Raw genomic sequence first — 12391 nt, 5'->3', positions numbered from 1 at the left:
GATTTGGAGACGACATGGTTGTGATGGCAGAGAGTTCAAGAGAGGTGGAACAAATGTTAGATGGTCTAAACACAAAATTAGAAGAATATGGAATGAAGATTAACAAGAAGAAAATGAAAAGCATGGTAATTGGAGGGAAGAGGAGAGAATGGTGTATGAAAATAGGGGGAGAGGAAATAGAGCAAGTGAGGAACTTTGATTACTTGGGAAGTGTAATAAGGAATTATATGTATTGCTCAACAGAAATTAGAAAAAGAATTACAATGGTGAAAGAAAGATTCAAGAGGAAACAGAAATTACTTTGTGGACTACTAAACAAAGATCTGAGGAAAAGACTTGCCAAATGTTACATCTGGAGCATTGCACTATATGGTGCAGAGACCTGGACATTGAGGAAGGAAGATGAAAGAAGATTGGAGGCACTAGAGATGTGGATATGGAGAAGAAGGAAAGAAGTGAAATGGGAAGACCAAGTAAGAAATGAAGAAGTATTAAGAGTTGGAGAAGAAAGAAACATGCTGAAAGTCTATCGGAAACAGAAAAACAGAACTGGATTGGACATTGTGTGAGGGGCTGTTTATTGAAGGAAGAAATAGAAGGAAGGTGGAGGGGAAAAGACATTGTTTGAGAAGGGACTGTTTATTGAAGGAAGGAATAGGGGGAATGGTGGAGGGGAAAAAGGGAAAGAGGAAAAAGAAGATACCAAATGCTGGACAATATAAAAGGAGACAAATATTCAGAAATGAAAATACTGGCTATGGACAGACAAGAGTGGAAGGGGCTTAACCCACGACAAGACCTCCCGTAAGGCAGAGTACCCTGCTACTACTATTATATTATTGAAATTGAAACAGTCTCTAAAACCTGGGAATCCCTGGGACTGTTATCTTGCCTGTACCAGTGTCAATAACAGGCAAAATTGATTGAGATTCTCAATTCCCGGAATGGATGAACTGTCTATATACATAATTAAGTTTGTACAGAACCCTCATTGTGTGAGTTGTACTCACAGTGAATTTACATATACCCCAAGACTCAAGATTTAAAAATTTTGCCACATAAAATTTCAGAGTAGTTTGAGAAGGAAAAGGCAGATATTAAGAATCTACCCCAAAGTAATCATAGCATTTACAGTGGAGGCCAGGAGGAAGACTAATTAAGATCTTGTGAACATTACATTAGTGACATAGAAGTTGTTATTCATGAATGGCAAATGGTGGTGTATAAAACCATGAAAACTCCTTGCAAAAATAGGAAGAATTACTGCCCCTATAAACTATTTCACAGAAGAGGAATAAACAGACCATTATAAAAATCTTTTGACATGCGGTGTAAAATATTCAGAAGACCAAAGAAAAAAAAAATTAAGAAAATGACAATAAAGATTTTTCAAAGCATGGAAATACCCTTTGATGGGAAGAAGAGGAAGTCCAGTTGATACAGGGTGACATAGAAAAACGGAAACATTTCCACAATCCAATAAAACTAGAAGCGATGAAGGAAAGAAATTGCATTGATGGTATTTATCATTTTTAAAAATTACCTCCTTTAGATGGTGTCCACCTGTATGAATGCATTCATGAAATCTGCTGTTGAGATTCCTCATTGAGTGCTGCAACATCTCTGCTGGGATACCATGAATTGGATCTCGAATTCTCTGTTTTAACTCATCTAGGGTTCTTGGTCAAGTCATGTAGACTTTGCTCTTGAGGTAGCTCCACAAGAAAAAATCACAAACGGATAAATCTGGTGATATAGGGGGCCAGGGAATGTTACCGAATCGTGAGAACACACAGTTGCCAAACAATTCTTGCACATATGCCATTGATTGCCGTGCAGTGTGTGATGTCGCTTAATCCTGTTGAAACCAGACTTATTGAGCGTTTGGAAAGTTGTTCAATGCAGGTGTAACGAAAGTTCATAACATCTCCTTGTAACCATCAGCATTGACAGTTATTGTGTTTCCCTGTTCATTTGTGAAAATATACGATCCGATACTCCCGTGTGATGAAACACCACACCATACTGTCACTTTACTAGCGTCTAAAGGGCACTCATGATCGTCATTAGGATTTGTGTTTGCCCTGTTACGGTAGTTCTGTTTATTTACATAACCTGTGATGAAATGAAAATGTGCCTCATCTGACATTTACAACTTGTTTAGGAATTCATCATCATTGTTTATTTTTGTTACCATTTGTTGACAGAACCCTAATTGTAACTGATAATCGTTGTCCTTCAATTGTTGCACCATCTGTAGCTTGTACAGGTGAAATTTTAAAGGAAGATGAAGAATTCTGCAAACACTCTCCCGGGACATTCCTACCACTGCTGCTTACTTGTGAATTGGGCGCCATGGGCTCCATAAGACAGACTTGCGTACATCATCAGTGTTCGCTGGAGAATGCACACTTCTTGGTTGTCCTGTTGGTTTCTTCTTGAGGGCAGATCCATTCTCTTCAAAGTTATTAATCCAACATTTTATCGTGTGTTTTGATCATCATGACGTCCTAAATTACAAAATTGTCGAAACTCCCTCTGTGCCACTACCATAAAACATTTCTGTGGCTAATATACGATGTTGTCCATTCCATTGATCTGTGATTACTAAAATGGTGGACTGTTTACTCGTTAACTGTCATGAACCTGCAGTGCTACCACTTGCCCATGGCTGCCACTACTCATTTCAAACATCGCCTTTATTCTGTGTCACCCTGTATATGCAGTGTTTGGGGAAATTAATGGTAAAGCTAAAGGGCAGGAATCTGCCGGCACCGCTCTCATTAGTTCGTTATTCTTCCCTCCTCCCCCGAAGTCAATATACTCTGGGAAATATCCTTTTTCTTCTTAATCTGGGTGATCATGGGTTTCCACGCCTTGATAAGGATGTAACTGCTGTCACGATTTAGTTGTGGCTCCCTTACTCTAATCTCTATGGCGTCTTTGATGACACAGTCCCAGTATTTGAAGTCTGTGTCAGGACTTTGGTTTGGTCATAATCTATGCTGTGGAGTTTCGACAGGCAATGCTCAGCAATTGCCGACTTACTGGGCTGTTGCAGTCTAGTGTGCCGTTGATGTTCTCGGCATCGGTCCTCAATGGTACGAATGGTCTGCCCTATGTACACACTTCTGCATTGGCAAGGTATCTGATAAACCCCTGATTTACATAGACCAAGGTTGTCCTTCACACTACCAAGAAGGCTCTTGGTTTTGCTTGGAGGACAGAAGATGGTTTTCGCTTGGTGTTTATGTAAAATGCGTCCAATTTTTCCAGATGAGGCCCAACAAAACGGAATAATAGCGAAGGTCGCCTCTTCCTGAGGTTCATCCTCAGTTTCCGCCGGTGCTGCAGGTGTGGGATGTAGAGCCTTCTGAATTTGCCCTTCCTTGTAACCGTTCCTCCAATACACGCTCTTCAGATGGTCCAATTCTTGTTGGTGGCTGTCCCTGTCAGAGATGGTGTGAGCTCTGTGTACAAGATTTTTGAGCGCGCCATTCTTTTGTGCCGGGTGGTGGCAGCTATCCGCCTGTAGGTAGAAATCAGTGTGCGCCCTCTTCCTATACACGCTGTGCCCCAAAGTGCCGTCAACTCGTTTTCTAATCAAAACATCTAGGAAAGGGAGCATCCCATCCGTTTTGATCTCCATGGTGAACTTAATATTCTCGTGTCTGGAATTGAGATGTGTGAGGAAGTCTGCCAGTTTATCTCTTCCGTGTGGCCAGATAACGAAGGTATCATCCACATATCTAAAGAAACAGATGGTTTTTAGGTGTGCTGATTCAAGAGCTTCCTCCTCGAAATGTTCCATGTACATATTTGCAACAATGGGTGAGGGTGGACTCCCCATGGCTGCTACTTCTGTCTGCTCGTAGTATTCACCATCAAATAAGAAGTAAGTTGATGTCAGGACATGTCTGAAAAGGTTGGTGGTCTCTTTGTCAAATTTCTGGCTGATGAGTTCCAAGGATTCTTGTGACGGTACTTTAGTGAATAGAGATACCACGTCGAAGCTCACCAGTATGTCAGATTCCTTAAGAGGAAGGTTGTTGATGCGTCGAAGGAAATCCATGGAGTTAGGGGTATGGTGTGTACATCTCCCAATGTAAGGGCTAAGCAGTTGTTTGAGGTGCTTGGCGAGAAGGTACGTTGGGACACCAATATTGCTGACAATGGGACGTAACGGAATCGTTTCCTTGTGCACCTTCAGCAGTCCGTAAAGTCTAGGAAGAACACCAGCCCTCGGGCGTAGCTTCGTGGTAATCTCGTCAGGGAAGCCGGAATCCTTGAGAAGCGCCAGTCTTCCTCTCGATCCTCTTGGTAGGATCAGTGCCAATCTTGCAGTATGCGCTGTCACCCAGTAGGCGCCGCATCTTCTCAGCATAATCTTGTCGGGATAGGATCACTGTTGCGTTGCCCTTGTTTGCAGGTAATATTACTATGACTGGATCTTCTCTTAGCTCCCGTATGGTGGCCCTCTCCCTGTAGGAGATGATCGGTTTCATCGGCTTTGTTTTGGTTAGAGCTCTGCAGGTTTCGTGACAAACTTCTTCGGCGGCTTCAGGTGGAAGACGAGCAGCTGTTTGTTCCACTGTGCTAATGATGTCAGCAATGGTACATCTTTAGGAGTCGGGGAGAAATTCAATCCTTTCTTAAGAACCGAAATAGCATCATCATCCAGTTCCTTGTTATTGAGATTGATGATGGTTTTTTCCACTGCCATCAGAAGGTTGTTTCTCCGATACACGTTCAAACTTGGATGGCTGTCGTCCAGCTGACTTCCTCTGGGTTGAGTCCGCTGTGACCCACGTGACACCATCAACCCAATCCCACGTCCAGGGCTTGAACTGGTTGGCCAGTTGTAGATGTAACTGTAGGAGTTCTTTGTCGGTAGTGTGAAAGCACCACCGCGTGAAGCGAACTCTCTCTTGTACCAAAGCTAGGCTGGCACGTTTCTTGATTCTTCTGGCCGCCACTGAGTCGATGTCGATTCAACAAACTATCGGGGGACATATTTACATGAAAAGTAGACACAATCACAAGGAAACTTAGCCATTCTGGTTCCCATTCTGCATAACAGGAACATCATACAACTTCAAATCGAGATTGCTTCATTTGTATGTATGTATCTAATTGAGAGAACTTTGTACAGTTGTAATTGATTTTTACTAAGTGGTCAGACATGGAGACAGTTTGAGATGTTTTCATAGGAGCCATGATACTTGAGGCTGCTCAGAAAGTCCTCAATTTAATGATATGAAGACATTTCAAACTAAGGGATAAACTTAGGAAAATAATTCAGACTACCTCCCCCTCCCCCCCCCCTCTCTCTCTCTCTCTCTCTCTCTCTCTCTCTCTCTCTCTCTCTCTCTCTCTCTCTGTGTGTGTGTGTGTGTGTGTGTGTGTGTGTGTGTGTGTGTGTGTGTGTGTGTGTGTGTGTGTGTGTGTGTGTGGGCGGGGGGGGGGACTCCATCCTCCAGTTTGTCAGAACAGCTCCTAAGGTGCTGTGCTTGGCTATGTAATGTGATATGGAAGGAGGAGACTCTCGTGGAATTAATAATAAGTAAAGTACTAAAACCTCCTCCTTCACATATAAGCAATTTATTCAGTGTCACATACAAAACATCACTATCACAGGGAATATTTCAGGCAGACTTTATGTATGCTATTGTCAGACCCCTTTATAAGGAAGGTAGTAAGACTAATACTAATCATTACCAATCATTCTCACTACTTAAAATCTTCTCAAAGATTATGCATGGAAGAACCACAATGAACCTGTCCAAAAATTAAGTTCGAACACAAACTGAAATCATATATGCTTGATGACTCCTTCTGCTCCATAAAAGACAGAAGCTAATATACTGTAAAGCCATATATATAATCACTAATGCATAAGAAGAGGAGGATAATCTAAGAAACCATGTAAATTGTCAACATCTTCCCATATTTTTTGCTGAGAAAGTGTACTATAGTTGCAAAATCGACTTGTTCCAAGTCATTGCATAAGGTCACAGTTATGATCCATTGAAAATGCAAGTAGCTAACTAGAAGCTTTCGCACTTTGATGTTACTTTCAGACATCATATAGAAAATAGGAAATCCCCAGGTATTCAAAACAAAAATAAAAGGAAACCTCGTTAGTCACTCATATCATTGATCAGAATACTTGGTCTCGGAGATATAAATATCAGCTAACACTATCAATTAACACTAATGTTCAAATTAAAAATGTTTTAAACTTTACAGACGACTGGTAGTGCTCTGTGGTAAAGTTATACTATGTATATTAGAGACAAACAGCAGCTGAGTAGTACAAGTGGCTTTCTCAGCACTGCTGCTTTTTTGTTAAGGTATGTAGTAATAAAATAATCTAGAAGTTATTCGCATAGTTGTCAATGTGAGGAGGCTACCACTGGCTGTAATTAGTTATTAGCTTACTTTACATAAGGGATCTAAGTGTGACAGGCCATAAAATGAAAGATATAGAAAACTAAAAGGGAGTGAAGAAAGGAATAGTTACTGTGAAGAAATGCTGAGAGCAAAGAAATTAACGTAAATTAAGACCAATTCCCATGTGTGGAGTTTGGAAAAACTGGTGTCTGACGGAAGAAGCCAGATAACACGTGTGGTGAAACAGGCATCAAGGTCATGACTGTCATGTTTTAGACTGTGCTCTGCAACAGGATGTTATATTTTACCTGTATACATCATCTGCCTACACCCATCCATCCTGACTTGATGGTAATCATGCCAATGTGAAGCTGAATAGTGTTTACGTAACGGCTGGTATACGACATATTATGTCACAGGTGGCTGTCCCTTTGATGCTATATGTTTTGCCAGTTACACTCAGTATTATCATGATCTTGAATGTATTAATCAGCTAGTTCGACAAGGCTGTGACTTCTTAAAAATCGTGCCCTGAAATGAGGTCCATTGTGTCCAAAATGTTGCCCACCACACCTAGAATAGCTTTTTGTCATCTTCCCACTCCCTACTGTATCTTTGTCAGACACTATTGCTCCTGCACCCATTTCTATACCCCAGGGGTCCTTATCCCTTTGACTGTCCTCACTGTAAGACTTGTCCTATGCAGCCTCCTACCACAACCTATACCAGCCCTGTAACTGGCAAAACATACACTTTCAAAGCGAGAGCCAACCTTTGAAATGACAAATGTCATATACCAGCTCTTATGTAAATACTGTTCGGCCTTTTGCATCACCAAGTTATCAATAAGGATGAATGGGCTTAGGAAGAGGATGTATGCTGGCAACACACAATATCTTGTTGCAGAGCATGCTGTACAGCATGACAGCCATGACCTCCATGCATGTGTCGCCACACATGCCACATAGATTCTTCCCCAGACACCAGTTTCTCAGAACTCTTCAAGTGGAAACTGGCATCACAACATATCCCTAGTTCTCACCACTCCTCTGTCCTTAATTTACATTAATTTCTTTGGTCCAACATTTCCTCACAGAAACTGTTTCTTTCTTCACACCCATTTAGTTTTCTGTAACTTTCATTTTCTGATCTGTCTATCCCCCCCCCCCCCCCCCCCCACACCACCACCACCACCACCACCATGTACAATGCACAATGCACTTAGATTTCCTTTCTTATTAACCTATGCACAATATTTTGTCAGCAGTCCAAGCATTTCGTATTACCCTATCTTCTAGTTTTAATCTCTTTAGTTTTCAAATCTCATCTGGTGCAGTCCCCAACACTCAGTCTTTCCTTCTCATCCCACCCAGCAAGTCTCCCCTGACACGGGGTTCTGGGCAACTTTTCCAAACTGTTCCCAGTCCTTTCCCATTACCCCTCTTCCTTCCCCTTCAACGCTTCTGCCAGAAGAAGGAACCACTGACTCCAAAAACTTACAGATTTAAATACCTTTATATATGTTTTCTCCTGCCACCACTTGGTTGAGTACATTTTTTGTCTATCGAATTACATTATATTTTCAAAAAGTGATTATCTTTATTGATATGATTTTATTATCTGTTAGATTCTTCACATGACTGCATTAGTAGTCAAACATTTATGTCGCTCAATTCTTCTCTAATTTCTATGCCACATTAAGTCTGAGAGGCGGATAGTGTTTCTTTTATCCTTTTAGTGTTATATTTATAAATTCCATCATCAATAACGTATCCTTGCTGGAGGTGGTTGTAAAACTGCCTTTTGTGCATGAGCAACATCTCGGTCTCCCTTTTGATGTACAGACAATCTGCAGTGCCACCCAAAGGCACAATGATCTTGAACATCACCAATATGGCTTCCACGCAAGTTCCTAAATTCATTCATTACTGTTGTGTCCCTGTTACAGACACCAAGGAGGTGAAATCCTAGCAAAAACATTTGAACAGGACAATGATATATCACAGGGACCGAAGCATCAGCATCTTTGTCAGTAGCATAAATAGCATAACGACTGTGATATGGAAGTCTGTACTGTATTTTTGAATTTTGTGTGCTTTACTCCTTCTCTGACACTGCAGTAGCAATACTCCAGTTGCAGCTGATGCTAAATAAGTTGGAGGAATGGATGTTTTGTATTGTGTTCAACATTTCAGTAGAAAAAAGCAGCATTCAATATCCACTGTCCATGATGCACATGTGATTCACCAAAATTGTCAATTAAGAACATTGTTCTGATTTGGAGACAGCTGGTAAGGTTTCTAAAGTAATTTCCAACTGCAAACTGATGGACAGTGTCACTTGGAATGGCTTAAAAACTAAGGTCCCCAAAGCACTACACCCAATAGTGTCATAGTTACACATTGTAGAAAGTAGAGTGTGTCTACTTCATGGGTACTAGGTGTGTGGCTCTGCAAGATCTAAGAATCATAGACACTAGGTGCCATCAAGGGAGATGGGTGACCACAGATGCCTTATGGTTCATCATTGTATTCAGGATGGTGAGCCACACCTAACCACCTGGGAACAACTCTTTATGATGTGTCAGATGTACAGGTATCTTGTCTAATCCAGAGTAATCAGTGTTCAATAGATACTTTTATGTGTTTCTGTTGGCAATACTGACATTTTTGCTGAAAATAAGTATTGTCCAGTAAGTATGTCTCAAAATTTTATAGGTACTTAGTTTGATTGTTAATGGTAAATTGTGCAAAACACATCTATCTTGTTTCTGGCATGGTTCTATGAAAGCAATGAGTGGTGTAAACTGCACTTATCAAGTTTTATTTTCAATTTTATTGTACTTTTGTATGCTTTAACTTATTAATTTTTTAAGTAACATTAAAAGTTTAAAAGTAAGCACAAATCCAAATTTGGCATATTTTCTAAAGAACTCTCTCTCTCTCTCTTTCATAATGAATATCAGACAACTGGTGACATATCTACTTTTCTACACCATAAGCCATCATATTTTATGTGGACAAGTGTATATTCTGTGCCACCTCTCTCATCCCCCCCCCCCCCCCCCACTTCCTCCTCACCACCTTCTCTCCACTTTTCCCTGTTTCCAAATCATCTTGTTACACATCAAAACTGTATATGGGGAAAGCAACAGTTTTTAAACCTCTGTATAAGCTCAGATACATCATGTTCATTTTGTGAGATATGTGTAGAAGGAGGTGGTATGTTGATTGACCCTCCTTGATGCACAACAACTCTCTAGTAACCTATAGGTGTTGACATCTCAGTGATGCTGTCACTTTTGGCAAACCTTGTTACAAAATGCGCAGCTCTCTCGTGTATGAAATAAATAACTCTCACAACTGTCAGCTATATGACAGTATTTTTTTTTTTTTTTTTTTTTCATTAGCATTGATGGGACTAGTAAAATATTTCATCTGCGCACATATTTTTTTTTCTAACCTGCAACTTTTCCCGGCTGTAATTTTTCTTAATACGACAAATGTTATAGTCCTTCTCCATGAAGTTGAGTATCTTTAAAGTTCTACTCCCCACAGCATGCTGCTGACCACAGGAGGCCAGGTGTATGCCTCACCGCCACAGCCAGATTACGGATCTCCAGCACCTCCCACTGAACATAGGCCAATAGAACCAGCTAGAACTAACAATCGAGCTGCCACTTGGGACCACACGAAAACAATCAGCACCAGTACACTTGCTTCTCAACAGCCATGGCTTATGTCCATGTCCAACACTTCGGCAGCTGCTGCTAATAAGGTATGTAGTTGTTGAAGTACATTTTAGAAGTGGTCTTTAAATTGAGAGCTTTATTAGTTTATATTTGTGTTTAAATATGTTCAACAGTCAAAGCATTTTTGTTTGCTTAAAAAAAAAAAAAGATTAGATAAATCTGTCCTCCCAAAATCTTTAAAGATAGGGACAGGATAGGCTCTTGCCATTTTTGTGGTTGCAGAATGACTGACATGTAACACAGGTGTGATTTAGCATTTTGATGCTTGGTGAAAGAAAATTAGGCAGACTGTGCCCAGAGTTGAGAAGAAAGTTTTAAAATCTCTGTTGGACAGTCCCTTTTCATGCTTGGATTTCCTTTGCTTTATCTGTTTCATTCTTTTAATGCCTGCAAACCGTCAAGTTTTGTCAGTTGGATCAGTTTTCTTTTATTACAGATGTGAAAGGCAGTTTTTGTATTGTCAGTTACTTCCCATTATATTCTCATAACAACTCCCAATTTCATCATTAAAATTAATAATGAAGCTTTTTCCTCAAATTTTATGTGTTGTGTGTCCATAATTGAATGTTTTACACTTATTCTTGCCAACCCAACTGACTTCTCTCTTGCAGTCCTGATTGACTTTAAACAGCTTGCTGCATCTGTTACTATACTTGTTCATTCCATTGTGAGCCATTGTTGTACTTGTATGTGATATTTGTACCGAGTTGGTTCTTAGATTTGTACTTCACTTTAGTTTCGCCCTTTGTGATACATACTATTGCAGTTCTTTTCACTCAGTACCACACAATTCCAGCATATCTAGTTTATCTTTAAAGCTGTTTCTGTATGTTACTATTCTGGATCAGTGTTACTTACCATTCTGGATCAATTTCTCTTTGTCCAGTATTGTCCATTTATTTTTCTCCTTTTTTTATCATTATAACCTAGGTCTAATTTTTTCATAGTTTTTTTTTAAGTACTGCTTTATTATGGATAATCGCTATCAGTTTTCTTTCTATTCTTCTTCTTCTTTTCCCATGTCTCTCAAAGTATGATACTTCTATTCCTCATTCCATTATTTATTTTAATTTTGTGTTTGACTCCAAATTCCCTTACAGAACATACAGGGTGTTTCAAAAATGACCGGTATATTTGAAACGGCAATAAAAACTAAATGAGCAGCGATAGAAATACACTGTTTGTTGCAATATGCTTGGGACAACAGTACATTTTCAGGCAGACAAACTTTCGAAATTACAGTAGTTACAATTTTCAACAACAGATGGCGCTGCGGTCTGAGAAACTCTATAGTACGATATTTTCCACATATCCACCATGCGTAGCAATAATATGGTGTAGTGTCTGAATGAAATTACCCGAAACCTTTGACAACGTGTCTGGCGGAATGGCTTCACATGCAGATGAGATGTACTGCTTCAGCTGTTCAATTGTTTCTGGATTCTGGCGGTACATCTGGTCTTTCAAGTGTCCCCACAGAAAGAAGTCACAGGGGTTCATGTCTGGCGAATAGGGAGGCCAATCCACGCCGCCTCCTGTATGTTTTGGATAGCCCAAAGCAATCACACGATCATCGAAATATTCATTCAGGAAATTAAAGACGTCGGCCGTGCGATGTGGCCGGGCACCATCTTGCATAAACCACGAGGTGTTCGCAGTGTCGTCTAAGGCAGTTTGTACCGCCACAAATTCACAAAGAATGTCCAGATAGCGTGATGCAGTAATCGTTTCGAATCTGAAAAATGGGCCAATGATTCCATTGGAAGAAATGGTGGCCCAGACCAGTACTTTTTGAGGATGCAGGGACGATGGGACTGCAACATGGGGCTTTTCGGTTCCCCATATGCGCCAGTTCTGTTTATTGATGAAGCCGTCCAGGTAAAAATAAGCTTCGTCAGTAAACCAAATGCTGCCCACATGCATATCGCCGTCATCAATCCTGTGCACTATATCGTTAGCGAATGTCTCTCGTGCAGCAATGGTAGCGGCGCTGAGGGGTTGCCGCGTTTGAATTTTGTATGGATAGAGGTGTAAACTCTGGCGCATGAGACGATACGTGGACGTTGGCGTCATTTGGACCGCAGCTGCAACACGGCAAACGGAAACCCGAGGCCGCTGTTGGATCACCTGCTGCACTAGCTGCGCGTTGCCCTCTGTGGTTGCCATACGCGGTCGCCCTACCTTTCCAGCACGTTCATCCGTCACGTTCCCAGTCCGTTGAAATTTTTCAAACAGATCCTTTATTGT

At 40.8% G+C, this 12391-nt stretch overlaps 1 protein-coding gene across 1 annotated transcript in view; it reads left to right on the top strand.

Moving 5' to 3' along the window:
- The window catches only part of LOC124794997 (roquin-1), a 251544-nt gene that overhangs the window by 112636 nt on the left and 126517 nt on the right, over positions 1-12391 (top strand). The window contains 1 exon segment of the mRNA XM_047258752.1: positions 9951-10170. Coding sequence (XP_047114708.1) covers positions 9951-10170 — 220 coding nt within the window.

This window comes from Schistocerca piceifrons, chromosome 4, assembly GCF_021461385.2.
Source record: "Schistocerca piceifrons isolate TAMUIC-IGC-003096 chromosome 4, iqSchPice1.1, whole genome shotgun sequence".
Classification (NCBI taxonomy): Eukaryota; Metazoa; Arthropoda; class Insecta; order Orthoptera; family Acrididae; genus Schistocerca; species Schistocerca piceifrons.
The sequence above is the reverse complement of the archived record's forward strand: the minus strand, read 5'-3'. Positions and strand labels throughout refer to the sequence as shown.